The 23169-nt window shown below is 35.9% G+C and overlaps 1 protein-coding gene across 1 annotated transcript in view; it reads left to right on the top strand.

Moving 5' to 3' along the window:
- Positions 1-10766: 10766 nt before the first annotated feature.
- The window catches only part of LOC114248110 (uncharacterized), a 42312-nt gene continuing 29909 nt past the window's right edge, over positions 10767-23169 (top strand). The window contains exons 1-2 of the mRNA XM_028181232.2: positions 10767-10916; positions 22655-22953. Coding sequence (XP_028037033.2) covers positions 22709-22953 — 245 coding nt within the window. The 5' untranslated portion in view covers positions 10767-10916; positions 22655-22708. The remainder of the gene's footprint in view (positions 10917-22654; positions 22954-23169) is intronic.

Here is a 23169-nt window from a genome sequence, read left to right as displayed (position 1 = left end):
CGGTAACCGCTTAACACCAGGTGGGCCGTGAGCTCGTCCACGGACCTAAGCAATAAAATAAAATAAACAATTGCTAAGAGCACGTCGCGTTGAGAACACTTTTTGATGTTTGATCCACAAAGCACCTCGTACAGGGGCGTTCTGTAATTGAATTCATAAGATATTATCTTTTTAAATACTAAATTAAAGGGAAATTGCATCTATTACGTTCTAGGGCCCAGCGTATTAGCCGTAGCCTAATCCAAATGAATTGCTAGCAAATTGCAGAGCAATAAGTATGGTACGATAATAACGACATCATGTGATGCACTTATTACCATGGGTGCGTTAGAAGAACAGTTACCATTATGTGAACCGGTCCGTATTTATCCGTTACTAAGTGCAAGCTTCTCTCCGTACACATCACTCGGTGTTTATTCATTGACACGTCACAAGTCAATTTAATCTATATATTAATACGTGAAGCAAAAACGTTGTACCCCTTTTTACGAAAATTGCGCGGACGCAGGAGTATGAAATTTCCCACACTTATAGAGAATATAGAGAAGAAGTGCACGGTGCTATTTTTTTTTTAATTTTGCATAAAAATACATTAAATCAATAAAGAAAACATTACACACACTACCGTGTATTTGACACACACATATACTCATTGTTTATTGTCAAACTTTTGTTATTGCTTAAAATTTGTAGTCAAATTTAGAAAAGGTTAATATAGTTTATGTTTAATATTATTTGTCTAACAGTGTAGTCTTGCCGAAATCTGTGATTATAGAAAATAGTGTTTGACAATAGAACCATAATAATGTTCAGACTTATAATTTTAATTAATTATAATTGAATTTCGACTACTGCGGTACCACTAGTATGTCGTTAAGTTCTCCATTGTACTGTATAACTATATGTACTTCTACGGTGGTACAAGCTGGTACAAGTAATTGTAAAAAGCATACGCTTTGCAACAGTAAGTTGTTGACGGATTTTTTCAGCTAATTTATAAGAACGGTAGCTCTTATCATTAGATGAATACAAGTTTTAATGATTTTTTTAACACATTGGCTGCTATGTAGGTCACCGGTGTCCTACGCGGCGCACTGAAGTAATTATGTCGATTTCTGTTATTAAGCGCTTGAATTGTCTAACTTTTTTATATATATTTTTATTGCTTATATGGATGGACGAGCTCACAGCCCACCTGGTGTTAAGTGGTTAGTGGAGCCCAGAGACATTTACAACGTAAATGCGCCACCAACCTTGAGATATAAGTTCTAAGGTTTCAAGTGTAGTCACAACGGCTGGGCCACCCTTCAAACCGAAACGCATTACTGCTTCACGCCAGAAATAGGCGGAGTGGTGGTACCTACCCGTGCAGACTCATAAGAGGTCCTAATGCCAGTTCACTCAATTCTATACAATATTCTACAGAACCATCACAGTTCGTCTTCATTAGTCTGCGATGTGACAGCTCATTTCCGATAATGTAGCACAATTAATAACATTCTTAATTTATCTGCTTCTTATAAACTTTCGTTTCCTTGACGTTATGTAATCCCTTATTTAATATACTGTATACTCCTCAAAATTGGTATTCTTAAATTCTATTGTGTACTTTATTTTCTAAATGTTTAAATATATTTTTTATCGGTTTGAATTTGGAAAGTTTATTATTATTTAATTAATAATATTTAAAGATATTTATCGATTATCGTCAGACTCTTCGAAAAAGAGTTTGTTTCGCGATTCTAATACACAGGATGATAGTGCCAAAGTACTGAGTTGAAAAAACGTGCGATAAATGCATCAGTCCGTATTTAATACTAAGAACAGTGTTGATACTTTATGTATTATGTAGAAAAATTGCATCAAAAAATTATTGAGATTTTTTTTTGTGATACTTTTGTGATATCGTGCTACTCTTTTAAACCGTATGAATCATTCATATTCTTTACTATATACCTTATGCGTATAAACCACTTTATTTTACTGCAAACTTTATTTAACATGTAATTTTTATAAAAATAAATTTGAAATAAAAAGAAAAATGTTACAAAAAGAAAACCTTTTTCAAAACATCTCACTATTGCTTAGTATTCGTTTAAACGTAAACTAGACGGGTTTTTTTTTGATAACGCCATCTTGTTGTGTCTTTAAAGCGGTTAGTTACCCTCAATTAAGAAAAATAGTATTATTATTCGCCAATAGATGTCGGGAAGAGTTGATTATTGAAAACGCGAATAAAACAACATTTTCTGAAAACAAATCGTAGCTAGATCGATTTATCGCCCCCGAAATCCCCTGTATACTAAATTTTATGAAAATTGTTGAAGCCGTTTCCGAGATTCAGATTATAAAATTATATACAAGAATTGCTAGTTTAAAGTTATAAGATATTTATTTATAATGTGGCCAGCTATACATAGTTTGGTGTTAATTTTTTACTGTAATAAATATACATAAATGATAATGAATTCAGTAATTGATGACTGTTTAGTTTTTTTTTCAACACATTGTCGGATTAAGATTAGAAATACGAGGTCAGTTTATGAGTAATGTTTTATTATGATATTAGTACATTTTCCAATTGCGAAAAGTAAACTTTATGCGGTTATATTGTTTTCGTTGAGTATTTTTTATTATTATTTGTTTTTCGGTCTGTTCGCCAAACCTCCTACGAGGTCCCTGCGCCTAGGGGGCGCGCGGAGTATGTGGGCCTTGACGATCTGAAAGGTGTTGGGAGCAGACCGCGGGCCCAAGTAATTTTAGGGCCCTACCGCATTAAACGACTCCCCTGCACTCTTATACTCGACGTCCGATCTCTGTCCGGGGTCAAACTATTAGCCGAAGCACTAAAGTTTAACTAACTGTTAATGTAAGCATAAGATAGATAAGGTGATACGTTCGCTGTTTCGCTTCCAGTAGAACCGCTTACTAACTGCCTTCATGTCATCTCTGCAACGATTTTATAGTCGACACGACAAGTCTACAGTCATCGAGAACATTCCCGATAGGACGAGTCCTTTCGATATGTGTTTCCACTATTTGATAACAGATGGCGTTAAACATTTCGAGTGTTCTCGATATTACTACGTAGTTCTTATGACTAGGGGTCCCGCAGTAGTCGAAATTCGACTATAATTAATTGAAATTATGAGCTTGAACATTATTATGGTTATATTGTCAAAGACTATTATACTTCTATAATCACAGATTTCGCCAGGACTACACTATAGACAAATAATATTAAAGATAAACAATATTAACCTATTTTCAAATTGACCACAGTTTTATAAGTAAGAAATATGTGTGTGTGTCAAATTCATGACAGTGTGAGTAATGTTTTCTTTATTGATTTAATGAATCTTCTGTGCATTATTTAAAAAAAAAAAATTTGCCTTGTGCACTCCTTCTCTATATTCTCTATAAGTGTGGAAAAATTCATACTTCTCCGTCCGCGCAATTTTCTTAAAAAGGGATACAAAGTTTTTGCTGCACGTATTAATATATAAATATTCGTTTCTGCTATTTGATGACAGATTGCGTTACCCTTACCGACGTAACAATAATTCAGATTCAAATTCAAAATCATTTATTTCAGCTTAGATGTCAGTATAACACACTTGTTGAATGTTAAAATATAAATAACCATGTTAACTCTACCACCGGTTCCAAAAAAAGCCACAGTCCTGAGAAGAACCGGCGAAACAAACTCAGCGGGCTTTTTTGTTTTTGTTTTTTTTTCTCAAATAATGAAGTTGTTAAATATGTTTAAATATACAGATATATAGATAATAAATACTCAGACAAAGCAAACAAACTTGTTCAACTCATAATGTTTGCCCGATGTGGGAATCGAACCCATGCCCATCGGCGCATTCGAGAATTCTCTGCTGCACCACCCAGTCAGTCTTATTATTCTAATCATTATTAATAGCGAAAGTTGCGTTTGCTTTTCAAAATCAATGATTGATTTACGACGATTATAAATTGTTGTTTGGTCCAATCGATCTTACAAGCGGTGCGTGGTTTTTTAGGTTCGATTCGGAATTTTAGAGAATCGGAAATCGAGTTAGTCGGAGATCGAAACAAAGTTAAAATAAAACTATCATTTTCTTCACGAGACACGATCTTCTCAATAATTAATTGAGATTATAAGTTTGTTGTGTTATTATGATTCTATTGTCAAAGACAATTATATTTCTAGAATCACAGATTTCGCCAAGACTTTATGCAAATATTAATAAAGACAAAAAATATTTAATCTATTCTCAATTTTACCACAGACTATAAGCAATAAGAAAACTTTGACATAAACAAATAGTATGCATGGGTGTGTGTGTCAAATACATGGTAGTGTGTGCAATGTTTTTTTATTGCTTAACGTATTTTTATGCTTAATTTAAAAAATATATAAAAATTCTGCACTCCTCTATAAGTGTGGGAAATTTTATACTCCTCCGTCCGCGTAATTTTTGTAAAAAGGGCACAAAGTTTTTGCTTCACGTATTAATATATAGATGATAAAAAAAAACTTATAGGTCGATTTTATCTGGTAAGATGCTTGGAAGTCCTATCTATCTTCGGCCTATTTTATGTTTATATGTACGAGTACTAACAGTTTGATAGTAATTGTTATTGTAAATCACAAACATGTTGACGTTGTTCGTTAAATAATAAATAGTAGTAGTCGCTTTATTTTTCCAATTGAAAAGGCAAAGGTATCATACCATAGAGCCTAATCTTTAATATTATGAAATGAAATGAAAATGAAATGGTATGAATGAAATGAAATGAGCTGAGATGATATGGGATGAAATATAATCTCAGTAAAATGGTGGTCATTTACTGAAACTTTTTCAGTGGACTTTTTGGAGGATCCCGAAAAGTTACGCTCAGCGGCTTTGTTTTATTTTCCCCCATTTGTGCACTTTCACAGATATTAAACAGCTAATAAACCACCGTTATTACGCATTTAAACATGAAGAAACACTAAATAATAAAAAAAATACACAAACTTCACTCCTGGCGTTCCCGCCATAAAGTCGTTGAATAATAATAAACTTTTCAAATTCATATATACAAAAAAATGTATATAGGTACCTATGTCAGTCTTTGGGACCCATAACACAGATAATCCTAATTTGGGACCGAATGACTGTGAGTGATTTGTTCGAATTATTAAAAAAAAAAAAAACTCTGGTTCTATCTTGGTTCTGATTTCAAAACAGAAGAAACGCCTTTCAAAATGAACTCTACGACGCTATCGTATGGTATTTCAATCAAAAATGGTTCCAAGCGGAAACGGTTGATGCATGCGTCTAGACAGAGTGCTAGATTAAGTTGATTACTAGGTTAAACTTAATTTTGTGTGTTTAGCATTAGGGTTCTGCATAAATACTTAATATTTCTTAAAGCAAAATGTCATGAATGAATGTTCCGGTGAACTGTTTAGATCAAATGACTGTAATATCGTGTACCTACTCACAAGGGTTGATAACCTCTTCTTAATATCGAGAACCCTAAAATAATCTACAAATATTTTAGGCAGTAGTTTGACTTTTCCGATGTTTTTGTGTATCATTAATCTGGGATTACTGTGTACAGCTGACGCCATTCATGTTGGAATGTATTTATATTGCATTGACGACAGAAAGAGCTCGCGTGTCACGCGTCTCAACACATGAAGTCGACGTCTCAACTGTGTTCTATCTATTGACCACATAAGCGTACAGAATTGTATACCGTAAAAATGATTGGACTGCGGTGGTTAGTTCGTTGGTCCATCACCAGAAAATAATTGAAGTTTAAGAATGTTTCATGTAAAGAATCTAATCTAAGAGGCGATCTGCTGTGGTAATCTACCCTGTTTATACATTTTAAGAAAATAATAATCTTTATAGTTTTTGTTAAATGTATTGTTTATAGCATAGCGTCGCATGTTGTTACTGTAAATTATTGTCATGTACTGCACGATCTGAATTAATTGTAACTATTTTAATGTTCTCATTTAAGTGAATTTATGTAATTCTTTTGAGAATAAAGAATATCTTTAACCCGAAAAGGTAGTAACAGAACGCTGTGGTGTTACGTAAAATGTCATATTGGAATGTATTTCTATTGCACTAGCCGTACTCGCCAGCACTTAAAATTAACATTATTATTATTTAATATCATTATTATTAGGGAGTCCAACACTCATATAAATATTGGCCTATCCATTAAGTACATTTATTTTCTACATGGATACCAAGTTTCAAGTCAATTGGAATGCATGGTTCAGTAGTTATAACGGAACATCCGTGAAAACTACTGTAGATTTATATATTAGTATAGATTGACGAGAGAAAGAGCTCGCGGGTCACGCGCCTCAAGACACGAGGTCGACGTCTCAACTGTGTTGTAACTATTGACCCCATAAACGTACAGAATTGTATACCATAACAATTATTGGACTGCGGTGGTTAGTTCGTCAACCCAACAGCAGAAAATAATTGAAGTTTAAGAATGTTTCATGTGAATAATATAAAAGGTATTAAAAGAGCGCTGTGGTGTTACGTAAAATGTGGTAATGTCCATTTGATGCATCACTTAAACTTACGTTAAGGCTTTTACTTGTTTTCTCTATTGTTATACAAGATAACGTATTGGACAGGGTTGACAATAATTGTAATAAAATTTAGATGACTTTTTGGAACCACAGGCTACTTATAATAACAGTAAAATATATTTAGAAACTTATAAATTGTATAAAAAATATATCCAAGACAAGCTTGAAACCTTGGTGATTCTATTTCGGTGAATGCTGTTAAAAAAAATTAACAGAATCATAATGAATTAATGTATATTTTGTTTTTATTAAGTTTATTTTAATCTAATTATTTTAATATAGCAAAAAACTATATTTTTACGCTACCTAATCTGTACTTATATATTTTTGTGTGTATGTTAGTGATTGTGTATTCAATTTATTTATTAATGCACCTACTATTATTTTCTCTACATTTAATTTGTTTGACTGGTAGGCATTAAGTTCGCTAATATTTGCAAATATATAAAGTATGATATATGTAATATTTTTAGTTTTTTTCTTTGTCCGGTCATTGCCAACCTTAGTTTCTTTGAGAATAGTAAGGTTATGACTTTGAGGGAGCTCGCTAAGTAATGTCAGTATGACTTATGAAAGAGGCGCGAATTATAAGTGCAAATGTGTTTTAGGTTCGGCTCAATAACGTATTGTATGTAATAATATATTGGAATACGTAGTGTTTCTGCTATCTTTAGTATGTATAAAGGTGTGCCTAGACGCAGCCCACTGAGTTTCTCACCGGATATTCTCAGTGGTTCCCAATCCCGATCCAACGGTAGGTTCTGTGAACCACTGCTCCTGCTAAGGCTAGTGTTAGCAAATTGTCTCAGCATGAGTCCGTGAGCTCACCTACCCATCTGCGCGAAGCTTGAATAGTTCCTTAAGATACTAGCGAATAGGTAGGTAAAAAAGGAAGGTAGCTTCATTCATAATTTTTAGATTTCCAATTGTGGCAATGGCTGTGAATTGAGTAAATAAAATTCTCAAAGACACGCTCGGTCTGCCAAAGAGAGAGAGAGAGAAAGCGTCTTTTTTTGGTAATCTATACTTGTAAATAGTACAATTGAGATTTTATCGTGTTTTCTTTTGAAGTTCTCAGTTACACTATTGTGATGAATACTAAACAATAGTGCTAAAAGCAATGCGCGTCAGACTTTCTGTTAAGAGCCGTTAATTAATTGTTAATTTCGAGAATGAATTTTAGTGTTTTTATAGTTTAACTTCAACGCCATTTATTCGTCTGTGAACTTGAGGTTTTCCGAACGATTAATTAAAGAGCTTTGGGCATTTCTGACGTTTTGAGTTTTAGAAGAAATAAATATTTTTTAGTTGTTCAAACTTAATTAAACCTTTCTTTTTTTTTTTTTATTGCCCTTGTAGGCAGACGAGCATACGGCCCACCTGATGGTAAGTGGTTACCGTCGCCCATGAACTTCAGCAATGCCAGGGGCAGAGCCAAGCCGCTGCCTAGAAACCTCTACGGCAGTTTAGATTTATTTATTTATTTATTCCGATCATAAATCTTTCACACGCAAATCACGACCGGATTTTTTTATCGCTTGGTGGACGAGCTCACGGCCCACGTGATGTTAAGTGGTTACCGGGGCTCATAGACATCTACAACGTAAATGCCGCCACCCACCTGAGAAATAAGTTCTATGGTATTAGTTATTGCTGTATTCAAAATTACAACAATAAAAATGGTGAAGCCATTTAAAATCATTGATGTAATTTTATTTTGATATGGACAGTCAAATGTCTATCCTCCAATTAGCGATCTCAAGGTACTCTGACGTTAATTATAAAATTAAACAAACACAATTTACTTTTATTTACGAAAACGGTCGGACATAGGAAGCGTTGGAATGGCTGTGTTATAGTTATTTTGTCGGTATTATAATCGAGATGGTCCAGATATGTTATTAGCCTCGTTTCGAGGTTGCATGTATTAAATGATACTTATACATTACATAATTATAATTTTTTTTTGGTTAACACTTAAATAAAGTACTCGTCGTAGAGAATTCTGGTAAGTGTACTTATGTAATGATGCCGTGGAACCGCAGACAATGTTTTAGTATAGTTGATTTTTTTATTATCTATATATTAATACGTGAAGCAAAAACTTTGTACCCCTTTTTATGAAAATTGGGCGTACAAAGGAGTATGAAGTTTTCCGCACTTATAGAGAATATAGAGGAGTGTAGAATGTTAATCTTTTTTTAATTATGCATAAAAAATACATTAGATCAATGAAAAAAAAACATTACACACACTATAATATATTTGGAACAACACACACACATATATATATGTGTTTATTGTCAAATTTTTGTTATTGTTTAGTCTGTATTTAAATTGAGAATAGATTAATATTATTTGTCTATATTGTAGTCTTGGCGAGATCTGTGATTATAGAAGTATAATAAGTCTTTGACAATAGTACCATATCATTGTTCAAACTGATAATCTAGATTAAGTATTGTCGAATTTCGACTACTGGGGGACCACTAGTATAAAAATATTATCAATGCGACAGAGAAGGCGAAGATAAATATTCATTAGAAGAAAACTGCGAAAAACAGGGAGGAGCGATTAAGAAATACACTTTCATAATATACTTTCGTTTGGCTAATCGATGATAAATCAACGTAATATATTAAATCAAATATTTATATACATAAACGTAAAAATAACGTAGAAATTCGTGTGAAAGAAACCGATTTGAATTTCCGATGATGCACGAAAGCGACTGGGAACGTTCGTGACGTAACCGTCTATAAAATTATATGAGAATGTTTAATGATTATGTAATTAATGCAGTGACCGGTGCAGAGACGAACGCTCCGGGATGAGGGGGCTACGGAGAATTTATCAGACGAAGAGCTTGAGAAATTTTCTCGGAAGCTCAACAAACACCTGTCTCTTGGCTATAAGATGCGCATGCGAGATGTAACCAAGAAATTCAAATAAAATTTCTTGCCGCGAAACCTATGAAGTTTTTGAGCAATCGAATATCGCAAACTGGAAGTGAAAAACACGTGTTTATTACTAAATTTGAAATATTTGATAACTTACCCATTAATGTATCGACGAGTGAAAGGATACTCTTTTTTTATTTTTTTATTTCTTAGTTGGGTGAACGAACTCACAGCCCAACTGGTGTTAACTGGTCACTGGAGCCCATAGACATCTACAACGTAAATGTGCCACTCACCTTGAGATATAAGTTCTAAGGTCTCAATGTAGTTACAACGACTACCCCACCCTTGAGACCGAAACACATTACTGCTTCACGGCAGAAATAGGCAGGGTGGTGGTACCTACCCGTGCGGACTCACAAAAGGTCCCTACCACCAGTATTTGGTTTAAGCGCCATTTCGTTTAATACGCGACATTTATCTTTGTAATAAAAGTTGCATTTTATATGGTATTGGCATAAACAGTTCGATGTTTTAAATTGAACTTCAATTAAATTTATCCCATACAAATAGCTGAAGAAGTTTTTTGCTATGATATTTTTTCCAAATTTTAACCCAGTCCCCGGTAACCGTACTCGTCGAACTCGATAAAGACTTCGACGTGCAACCTAACCCATGCATCAGCTCGCTGAGTTTCTCGCCGGTTCTTCTCAGCGGGTCGCGATTCCGATCCGGTAGTAGATTCATTCGCGAAGCAACTACTCATGAGCTGCTAGATCTCCTTCGGAGGCGCTCGGGTAGCTATTAGCAAATCCCACGCCTCCTGGCTGAGCCTTTGCTCGCCCGCCTGTCCTGGAGTAACTGGAAAGGAATCCAGGACACCAGTAATACGTGAGTCCGCGCGGATAGGTACCACCGCCCTGCCTATTTCTGCCGTGAAGCAGTAATGCGTTTCGGTTTGAAGGGTGGAGCAGCCGTTGTAGCTATACTGAGATCTTAGAACTTATATCTCAAGGTGTGTGACGCATTTACGTTGTAGATGTCCATGGGCTCCAGTAACCACTTAACAACAGGTGGGCTGTGAGCTCATCCACCCACCACCCACCTAAGCAATAAAAAAAATAAAAAAATAGAGCCACTCATTTAAAGTTGTAACTAATCCATCTTAAATCGCAATTACATTAACTTAAAATGTACTTGTTCACTTCACGGAGATACCGTCCAAGCTTTCACGCACGGCCGCCGGCACAACGAAGCTCGCTGCATTTCACGTCTGCGAGACAGGGCTACCGCACGCGCTCTCGTTTACCACCGTCCGCGTACAGCGTGTTTCAAAACGCTAGATCGTGCCGTGTTGTGATAGTGCCTGTGCTTAGTAAACAAGGATTATTTAATTGTAACTTTTTATTTCAGTAAGTTGTGTTTGGAATATATACCGAGAGGTGAAGGGATATTCGGTTTAAACGACATTTAGCTCAATACGCGACATTTATTTATCTTTGTAATTAATGGTGCGTTTTATTTGGTATTATCATCAAGAGTTCGATGTTTTTAATTGAACTTCTATTAAATTTATCCCATTCAAATAGCTGATTAAGTTCTTTTGTTACGTGCTATTTCTCCAGATTTTAAACTTTAAATTACTTACTTTCCTGTGTAGTTGAAAAAAAGTTGCTTAAACCAAATAACCTTTTACCCGTTGATACGGATTATTTTTCGGGAATAACTTAAATCTATTCTCATTTAAGATTAACGGTCTTATTCATAATATATCTTTTTTTCGGAATTATTTAAATTCTTTCTAAGAAAAATGTCAAAATTTATTATTAATATATTCAATGTTACTTAAAATATATATTATGAGAGTCTTCATGTAACGGGATTGAAAAATTCATAGTTGGTTGATTCTTCAATTATAAGATCCCAAAAAAAAAAATTCCAATCCCAGTCCTATTTTTGTCTAACTCAACTTAATGCAGCGTGGTGGGTGGTGGGTTGTGGTGTTCGCATTATGGTGACAATCGGCTCCAGTAACCACTTAACACCAAGGCTCCTGAGCCCTTTGAGGTCTAAATCTCAATTTTATAGTACAAAGACTGTCTCACACCTAGAATGGATTACTGTTTCGCGGAAGAAATAGGCCGGGTGGTACATACCGGTGTGGGCTCCAACCACCACTAGTAATTACGCAAATTATAATTTAAGCGGGTTTTACAATTTTTTTTATACCTACTTCTTTCTTGAACATGTGTCAATTAGGTATTCCATTCGAAAAATTTTTACCCGCCTGCGGGATTCGAACGCTAGTATAGTCGCATCGCCCGATAAGGGTAGACCGGGCTTCTTATCCTTTAGGCCACGATGACTGACTTTATTAATGGTACTTTTAAATCACTTTCTACTTTAAAGACGCGTTTTCTTTTGCCTTAAACGGTGAACTCTCCCTACACACGGTCGGTGTAGTGAAACTTTTAAAGACCAGTCAGTCCAGTCGCTGTGACTGATTAAATTCCATTCACATTTATTTATTTATATTTTTGAACACAAAAATAATTGTCACCTTCAGTTTAAAAGAGTTTCATAATGAAGACATCGTTGATTCAAAGTACGCCAAATGTATGTGTCGACATTAGCCTAAGTATTTAGGTGAGCATGTGAATTACTAACTAAATAAGGTGTTTCGAAAATATATTGTGTTCTGAAGGCCAATAGATCACACGGTTCTATTTTATTTTTCATAATTAATCTAAATTAATAGCTGACTTATTTTTGTCGTTGTTAAGATCTTTTTATTTTACGTACACATACTTCTTGTGATGGGGTTTGAATTGCGGCAACCTCACCCCACAGGTTGGGGCTGTGGGATATTTGAGAGTTGAATCCACTAATCGTTCACCGCAACTTCCGATTGGCATCGAGAAACTTTGACGCAAGCAAGACCAGTGTTGGTGGTTAACTTGACCGTCGGCTTTTTCGACTTGACTTTCAAGTCAGGGATTTTGCGCGACAAAAAGTTTGGTTACTTCTTCTTCTGAGTCGGTCTTTTCATTGCTGAAGGTTGTATCTAGCTTTAAGTGTTGATAGCTCGATGCACTATGTTTCTCCACATCTTCCTGTCATCGGCAGTCTTGATAGCCTGTGTTGTTGGCAGGTCGGTGAGCATCTATACCAGATCAGCCCAGCGAATAGGTGAGCGTCCTCGTGATCTTCTCCCGTCAACCTGACCAATTACCATCAGCTTTTCTAGATTATCAGGGTTTCTACGAGCGATGTGACCGAAGTACTTGAGAATACACTGATAACAGATAGCGTTTGGTTTACTGTTAATACTAATACTACTAATAATATTAGGTAATATTTTTATGTAACTCTACCCTTCATCCCGATTTCGAGTTCCAATCGTAGCAGGGTGTGTCTGCGTGAGTTGGTACCGCCAGTTAGCCTTAAAACGATTACTTTACGCGTCCCCTTTAAAAGTTAGTATATTAGTATACTGTAAATCAGTAAAGTTAGTAAATTCCTCAATTAAATTTAGGCTTATCAAAAGTGTTAAATGATAAACAGCAATATAGTAATTTAACGAAATTAACGGTTCTGAGAAATTGTACTCATTGTTTACCTGAAATTTGAACTTGGATGCTTTGACCACAAGCCCCGGAAACAGTTACAATTTGTTCACTGACACAGATACTTAGTGAAAAAAATAGAACATTACGAATTATATCAAGTGAAAGAATCATTTTGTTGGTGTCTTTACGTGGGAATATGACACTTATTTAAGTCTGTTTTTTGTGCCATTTTTATTATTATTAAATACTATACAATTTTTTCTACGTACTAAGTTCAACATTTGTCCTGTAATTCAAATCGGTAAAATTTAAATCTCGAGTGTTAGGAGTAATTGAAAGAGAGTAACTAGTAAACGACAAAAAAGTTGACCGACTGGGCTATTATTGACTATGTGTTGAAGCCAAAGTGATTTGGTATAAATACATTTTACACCCACTAAGCGATTTAGTGCCGTACAGAGTTTACGTCAGATGATTTTTTTATTAATTACCATCCCTTCGATATTAAAAAATTGAGAAATTTTATTTGAGTAAATCAGCCCAAAAAAACTTTAAGTGTTCAAAAACTTTAAGTGTAAGTTACTTTAAATGTCGGAATCACATATATCCTAATGGCAGGGTAGATTACACAATTTTTGTTGAGGAGTTTCCCCTTTTGTTATTCACGTGAAGGCTTAAGACCTTTTGTTTCTGGTGAACTATTAGGAAATAAATATAGAGGATAGAGCTTCCGTTCGAATCCTGGTTTAACGAGGTGTTTCGGGTTTCCTTCGCATGTAGGTTTTGGGAACGGGCAACCGAGGCCATACAAGAAAACATCTATGATGATTTACACGTGTATTCTTCTTTAGCAAAGAATAACCGCGTGACGGTTGGCACCACTCTCCGACCCACGCTGTTTCAAAACTAGGATGAGTGAGGTGAAGTGCAGAGCACAATGAGTTGGCATCGCTGTCTAGGTGGGATTCGAATAGTCTACAGACTGAGAGGCCTAGTTAATGTGGCATCGGTTCGTCATCCAGTGTGATGAGAAGACGTTCGCTCAGCGCTTAGCGCGTCACTTTGCGCTTAGCCTGCTTTGGATGAATTCTGTCTCGTCTAAGGTTATTGAATGACACAGGGTTTTAGTAAATTCAACTATGACATGTCACACTTTCTGTCCCCAACTCGTGGGCGGAAGATGGGCCATTTTCTTTTGACCCAAAAATTTTCGCCGACTAATCCGGATTGGTCGCCCCTGCGAATTCCATTTATTAATCTTTTTAAATGTTGTAACAAGTAGTGAATTTATAATTAAAAAATCAGCAGCCGCACATAACGCGAATATACCAAATATTGATAAGCACTGTGTCGTGTTCATTAGTGGACGCTTAACATTACTCACAAATATACACAGCGCACTACAGCATGATGACTTTAATAAAACATAAACACATGAATACCGTTAAGTAAAACTGTGGTACTGGCTTAAGAGGGCAATGTTTTATTTTGAATGATACATGTTTTTTGGTTGTTAGAAATATTTAACAATAATATTATTCAGGGTTTTAAGGTTAATCATGCTAACAGAAGATTGCGGAGGACTTTTTGGCGGGAACGCGAGGAGTGAAGTTGTGTGATTTGTTTTATTTTGTCTATTTAGTGTTTCTTCAGGTTTAAATGTGTAATAACGGTGGTTTATTAACTGTTTAATATCTGTGAAAGTGCACAAATGTGGGAAAATGAAACAAAGGCGCTGGACGCAACTTCTCGGGATCCTCCAAAAAGTCCACTGAAAAAATCTTAGTAAATGACCACCATTTTACTAAGATTATATTTCATTCCATATCATCTCATTTCATTTAATTTCATCCCAGTTGATTAACGTCTCAAATTAATCATTTTAATTTCATTTCACTCCATATTATCATTTTTCATAAAAAACAAGAATATAAATTAAAATAAGACATGACTTAAAGGTCTTAGTTACCAGGTCATAAAATCACTTAAAAAAAAAAAAGAAGATTGCGGACAGAACATCTTTAGATGGTTTTCAAAAATTAAAGAATTGCAAATGTAATTTTATATTTTAATACGAAATTGCCTGACTAAGCATCAAACTAAAAATTTCTTGTGATTAAGAAAATTATGAGGCATATGCATAAATTAAGATATGACGATTAGGTATGAAAATAAAATAAAAATTCACTTCTCACTACCGACATACCTACAAGAAGCGGAAATAAACTTTATTAATTTTCAAAATTTCTAAATTAATTAATAGAAAGCACACTTTTATGAATAGCTTCAATGTCCGTGACCTAATGGGTAGTCTCGTCTCGTATATTTTTGTCAATAATTTTTTATTGCCTTAATAGACAGATGAGCATACCTGATGATACGGAGTCAGCATCGCTCATGGATGCCAACAATGCTGTTGACACAGTCAAACTGCTGCCCACTGCTATGTATTTAGTGCGAGTTTTTTAAGGTTCTCGATAGCGTAAAAGTTAACGCAAATTAGGGGCAAACGTAGACAAACGTTCCAACTCCATACAAATTTGAGTTAACTTTTACGCTATAGAGAACGTTAAAATACTTACATTAAGCATACAAACGCCCACAAAACTCATTGTGTCGGCAGCTATCAAGCTATCTCTTACTTAAAAACACTGTCCACTAACGAATGGTGGTAGGACCTCTTGTGAGTCCGCACGGGTAGGTACCACCGCCCCGCCTATTTCTGCCGTGAAGCAGTAATGCGTTTCGGTTTGAAGGGTGGGGCAGCCGTTGTGACTATACTGAGACCTTAGAAGTATATCTCAAGGTGTGTGGCGCATTTACGTTGTAGATGTATATGGGCTCCAGTAACCACTTAACACCAGGTGGGCTGTGAGCTCGTCCACACATCTAAGCAATAAAAAAAAAAAAAAAAAAAGAATTTAGTGAAGGAAAAATAATATCGCGCTAATCAAATATTTGTTTGACTATTAGTAGTGCATCACACGGATTAGTAGTAGAATTGTCTATTTTTGTCGTTAAACAGTTATGGATGCCGGCTTGACTAGTAGGACAGTCGTTTTAAAAAACAATGGAAATTATCCTGGCGGCGTCACACATTGTAATGCCCATTTACTTCGGTGACCACTAAGTTGGGTTGTGATAATATTTAAAACTAAAAAACACGGATATCACGGACTTTCCTTAAATAGCCATTAACATTTATTTCTAATGTTTTCGCAGTATTTATTCACACGAAAACGAACCTAGAGTACTGATAAATAAAGCTCAGTTTCTTTTCTGTTGAATAATGAATTTAATGATACGCGACACTATTTACGAACCGGTTATGTTTAGAATTGTTTATGTTATTGGCATTGTTTTAATACAATTATTGGGTCAAGTGCTTGGTCTAGTTTAGTATGGGACCACTGGTTTTTTTTAATGCTTAGATGGGTGAACGAGCTCACAGCCCACCTGGTGTTAAGTTACTGGAGCCCATAGACATCTAAGACGTAATAGCGCCTCCCACCTTGAGATATAAATTCTAAGGTCTCAAGTATAGTTACAACGGCTGCCCCACCCTTCAAACCGAAACGCATTACTGCTTCACGGCAGAAATAGGCAGGGTGGTGGTACCTACCCGTGCGGACTCACAAGAGGTCCTACCACCAGTACACCAGTTTATTAGGCTTGCCCTGTATTTTTTTGGATGATAATACGATTTGGTTATTTGGTTATTTATTCGCGCACATGGATTTTGTTACAAGCTAGATCTTTTACTCGTTGTTTCTATGTGTACCTTTTTTTGAAGCTTACAATGTTTATTGTGTGACTTCTAAATAAATAAACAAATTTGGGCAGATAACAAGAATGTCATGCGTTTTCCCAAATATATCTTTACACGAGTTCTCTTGGCTTCTCGACCTCTGCAGATTTTTTTAAAACCATATCATTCATTGTTTTCGTCGTCACTGATTTCTTAGGTGTTATTCGACAATATTTACAGTTCATGTTTCAAGGTGAGTGGGTGAAATTTGATACACATAGACTCCGATAACTCCTTAACACCAGGTGGGTCGTGAGCTCGTCTTACTATATGTACATATATGTTAAATTAGTGTTGGACCACTAAAGTGGCGGATGAAAGGCGATTGCATGCAGCAGAGATGCGAATGTTGCGATGGATGTGTGGAGTAACGAGAATGCATAGAATACAGAACGAATATGTTAGAGGAAGTCTGAAAGTGGCACCTGTGACAGAGAAGCTGAGAAGTGCGCGTTTGGGATGGTATGGACATGTGATGAGACGAAATGAAAATGAGGTTGGTAAGAGAGTGTTAACTATGAATGTGGAAGGATATAGGGGAAGAGGAAGACCTAAGAAGAAATGGATGGATTGCGTGAAAGACGATATGGGTAAGAGGGGAGTGAGCGAAGAAATTGTATATGATAGAAGAGTATGGAAGGAGAAAACATGTTGCGCCGACCCCAGGTAACTGGGAGAAGGGCAGGATAGTGATGATGATGTTAAATTAGTGCTAAGCCCTTTGAATATTCTAGGGTACGGTCACTTCCTCCACAGAGAAAATAGGTCTTATTAATTATTTACGTTGTACAAAATATGTTCCCGCACATTTTTTATTTTATTTTTTTTATTGCTTAAATTTGTGGACGAGCTCACAGCCCACCTGGTGTTAAGTGGTTACTGGAGCCCATAGACATCTACAACGTAAATGCGCCACCCACCTTCAGATATAAGTTCTAAGGTCTCAGTATAGTTACAACGGCTACCCCACCCTTCGAACCGAAACGCATTACTACTTCACGGCGGAAATAAGCGGGGTGGTGGTACCTGCCCGTGCGGACTCACAAGAGGTGAACCCTACCACTAGTAAAGTAACTCAGAACCGACTTAAGTGACATCGTGACTTGTCATTCCTGGATATCAGTTTGCCAGAGTCATAAATGAGAATGACATAGATGGGATGAGATACAGTGGAGGATTCTCATGTATCGTCGCTCATGTGTCGTTCTCATGTATCGTATGCAGCACCAGTGATTACGCAAATTATAATTTTTCGGGTTTGACTTTTATTACACAATGTTATTCCTTCACCGTGGAAGTGAATCGTGAACATTTGTTAAGTACGTATTTCATTAGAAAAATTGGTATCCACCTGCGGGATTCGAACACCGGTGCATCGCAACAACGAATGCACCGGACGTCCTATCCTTTAGGCCACGACGACTTTTTTTCCTTATTAAAAAAATATAACAAAAGCGTCTGTTAGTCTTAAAGCCAAGAGATTGAACTATAAACAGATAAGCTCATTATCCTCTCCTTTTAACAAAATAAAATAACGCTGATTCTTGCATTGCTCTGTTTATTTTGTGATATATCTTGCTTCATTGATCAATAAGATCAAATGAAAAGACAATGTTTCTCACGGACAAATAGAAAGTTTGTTTGAAATTACTCTATGTTCATGAATCACTTTTGCTTATAATTATATTAGAAAACATAGTTAAACTATTAATATATTAATATAATATGAATTAATTTATTATATTAAAGGTTTTTTATTTTATATTTCACATATCATTCGCAAATTACTAACGAAAGTCCGGACCTCCACGGTTTCACATATCACTCAATTGTAATTGAGTTTATTAAATAGCTTATTAGTTTTTTAATCTATACGTTTCTCAGATTAGGTGTAGCTAAGATTTAAATGAATAGTGCAAATTATATAATCTAGTTAGATTATAATAATATAATTTGTAGTATTTATTTGCTAACTAGCTGACCCGGCAGACTTCGTAGTGCCTCAATCGATAAATAAAAGACCTAAGCTTTTGTATAAAATAAATTTAAGACAAACAAAAGGAATCCGTCTGACGGGGGGGACATCAAAGGAAAAACAAAATTGTTATTTTTATTTAATTCCGAGCAATTTCATATTTATTTACCTTTTAAACCTTCTCTGGACTTCCACTGATCATTCAAGACCAAATTTAGCCAAATCGGTCCAGCCATTCTCGAGATTATGGAGACTAACGAACAGCAATTCATTTTTATATATATAGATAGATTTCATAAATAATTTGCAAATTACTAACGAAAGTCGGACTTCCATGTTTCACATATCACTCAATTGTAATTGAGATGATTAAATAGTTTATTACTTTTTTGATCTATACGTTTCTCAGATTAGGTGTAGTTACGATTTAAATGAAATAATGCAAAATATATAATCTAATAATTGTCAGAAGATAATGGGTCCTAAATTAACATAAGTTTGAATTACATGCGTAAGAATAAAATCATTTAATCGTTTATCGGATAAAAATTAAACGAGTAACATTTATTTTGCGTAATTAAGTTTTTTCGATAGTATGTATAGTAAGTCCGTACGGGTAGACACGAACTTTTTTTTTTAAATTATGTATAAGGGATTACTGATGAGCCGGAAGCCTTTCCAGTATCACTTGGTCAGGTGGGCGAGTCTTGGCCGCCTTGGCGAGTCAGGCGTCTTATGAGTCTGCACGGGTAGGTACCACCACCCCGCCTATTTCTGCCATGAAGCCGAATTCAGTTTCGGTTTGAAAGGTGAGGCTGCCGTTGTAACTACGAGTATACTGAGATCTTAGAACTTATATCTCAAGGTGGGTTGCGCATTTACGTTGTAGATGTCTATGGGCTCCAGTAACCACTTAACACCAGGTGGGCTGTGAGCTCGTCCACCCATCTAAGCAATAAAATAAAAAATAAATAAAAATAAAACAGGATTGTAGGGATTGGAGAGTGTCTATGCGTGTGCGGGGCGCGTGAGCGAACACCACACTCGCGTAAGTCATGATGTTCCTTATGCAAGTTTTGTAAAGTGTCACCTTGTTCCGAAGGGACATTTTACTCCGCTTACATATCACGGGATGGAAGTCTGCTGAGAATAAACGCGACACGGTCGCAGACTCATTTTGTATGCGGGCGGAATGTCATGGATGCATCCAGGTTGACACCCAGGTACTTGACCTTCCTGACCCAGGGAACAAGTTGGCCGAAGATCGTAATCGGCGGTGAGGTACAACCATCGTGTGTATATGTGCCGCGAAGCCGTTTGAAGAGTGAGACTGCGATATTACTTTATAATCTAGATTTGATATATGTTTAGGTGGTTGTTATGAGGACAACTTTAAGCCCTGGTAATTACATTACAAAGTGGTGACGATAGTGGTCACGGTAGGCCGGGAGCTCGTGTATCTGTCTCTGTAATAACAGTAATTTTAAAAGTTCAATGCACCAAATTATTTCGATTGCTTTTTTTTTCATCTAACTCAATCCAAAAGAAACTGAATACGGATTGAACAGTATGATGCCGGCTACAGTTATTGTCCAGTTACCATTCTGTAGCTCTTAAATATTGTTTAATTTATAAGCGATAGCGGCAAAAAAATAAAGTGTATTAATATAATTATTTTACAAATCATCCAATCGCTCGCGGTTTGGACTAAAATCAAGAACAATTAAGCTATAAAATTTAAAAAGATTTGTAAAATAAACAACAAAAATCTTAAACCGGACAGCGATTTGGTTAACTGAATAATGAATTCAAAATTATTAACCTCGTGTCCAGTTCGCGTTTGCTTCCGGAATTGTTTACGAGAATATCTCTAGATAACTCGTTCAAATAATATTAGAATATTATTTGATAGAATATTATTTGAATATTAGAATATTATTTGAACGAGTTATCTAGAGATATTTTCGTTAATATTTTCGGAAACAAACCCGAACTGGACACGAGTTTAACAAGACAAGAGTTATTCGAGAAAGGACAAGAGTTATTCAAGTACGAAAACATTTAGACGAAATCCTATTAAAAAAGTCCGGGCGAGGATTATATTAACCGCTAAATCTTATAAATTGTGGTCAACGCAATCAGTGTACCACCTGCCAACAATCATTACGTCTCAGTATTGACAAATTAGGGTAATAATCGACAATGGCCGGTCGGAATCTCGACTTAATACCTAACGGCTCAGACTATGATGTGCTGCGCTTACGATACGATTTAACGCGGTGACTTGCTTGTATTTATTGAGAGCAGCGTTTTTTAAACAGTAAAACTGCTTGTAGGATATACTGGGACGGTGTGTTAGAGGTGTTACGGTATCGCCCGACCCGTCTGCTATTTCACTTCTGTCACAAAGCATTAAGGTTTATTATCTTATTATCATATTTATCACTTACTAGCGACCCGCCCTCGCTTCGCTTCGGAAACATTAAAACACACATGAAAACAAAAAAAAATAAAAAAAGTAGCCTATGTTCATCAGGGACAATGTCGGCTTCTAATGGAAAAATAATTTTTCAAATCGGTCCAGTAGTTTCGGAGCCTATTCGAAACAAACAAACAAACAAATCTTTCCTCTTTATAATATTAGTATAGATAGATTTATAATATTAGTATAGATGATTTATTGCTATTATTATTTTGTATCACACACTGCCTCGCCTGGGAAGACGGCAGGACACATTCCGGCGAGGTGGGCACAATCAGCTGGAGCGTTGGGACTTTTGGGAGTCAAACCTGCGAATTATAGCGGCATTGTCCAGCAAGACTGCTTTTTGCATCTGGGCCGCCACCCACTTTTTATTGACACTTACATTAACATTATTATTATTATTATTATCACTTATTATCATTTGTTATGGTATTATTATGATATTAGCCTAAGCGAGTCTGACCTTACGTCTGAACTATGATTGTCCAAGTAACAAAAACTAATTAGTCAGTGGCAAAAGCAATTTTTATAACTCGATTATAGTCTCTATGGGTTTTTAATTTGATCATACCACCTTTAAGCCGAGCATGACCATAGTGTTTTCAGAAGTGTGTTGTAGATTTAATTACTTCTTCTATACTCTTCATAACATGACTATTTGCCCGATGTGAAAATCGAATCCCAGGATCGTTAATTACTGCGCCACCAAGTTAGACTTCTAATATTATTAGTTATATAGTGACAATATTATTAATTTAATTTAAAGTTGATTTTATTCAATTTAAAGAGTGGTTAAAAATGTTATTGCAGCCGCGTAGAAATCAGATATGTTATGTATAGAATACATTTTAAAAGAAACACGTGTGGCACTTGGGGACTGCCGCGGTAAAGCTATTGCATAGCATTTTTTATCAATTTATGCAACTATAATTAGACAATAATAATTTAATATTAACAAACAATAATAAAATAAGACCATGCTATATTTATAAACATTAACAAAAGCAAAACATTAACTGTCCCCTTCACACTCATAAGCTAGACCGCGCGAGAGAGAAATGGGCAGACTTTTCATGATACGCATGCAGTGTTGAACGCGAGCTACATGGTAGGCGGAGTGGGGGGTGTGAGGTTTTATTTTCGTTACAGAATATCTTGATTCGGTCGCCGCGCTCAAAGCCCGCGATAAAAGCTATGCAAAAGCTTAACTATTTATTTTTGACCATGTGTCGTTTGTATGCTCATAATTAAAAACGTGGTATAAATATGAAAGGAGTGAGTATGTGAGTTAAAACTAACTTTTTTGTTAACAGATAAACGGAATCATCAATAATGGGCTAGCGTTATCACGGGAACACGAAAGCAAAATGAACGAAAGTCGCGAACGCTTTCGACGCGAGAGGGAGCGAGAGAAGAACACGTACACGTCTCCCCGTCTCGCTCTACGCCGCGTGCTCCTGCTGGCCGAAGGGAGACAGTTTCGGGAAGCGGCTGCTATTGTATCAAGACTCGGACCGGGCGTGTTACAGAGCGTGGTCTCTGACTTGCCATTGGACTTGTTAATTGAAGCTTTACCTCATTCGGCGCACCTTATTGAGACGCTGCTAAATAGGTTAGTTTATTAATAACATTTATCTTTTTAGCATGCTTTTATTTCCTTGATTGATTTGTTTACGCAATGAAAGAATTCGATTTAGCTTACGTCAAATTCAAGACTCCTCCTCCGTGCGTCGTGTTCCTCAGTGCTGAGGATCGTGGCCTTTACGGAATACATAAGTCAAGGTTTTCTTGGGAAAATTGCTAGTGGTGGATTCCCACGTCCTTCCAC

Source organism: Bombyx mandarina, chromosome 26, assembly GCF_030267445.1.
Source record: "Bombyx mandarina strain Sakado chromosome 26, ASM3026744v2".
NCBI lineage: Eukaryota > Metazoa > Arthropoda > Insecta > Lepidoptera > Bombycidae > Bombyx > Bombyx mandarina.
Note: the sequence above shows the minus strand (reverse complement) of the source record. Positions and strands in the feature narration are given on the sequence as shown.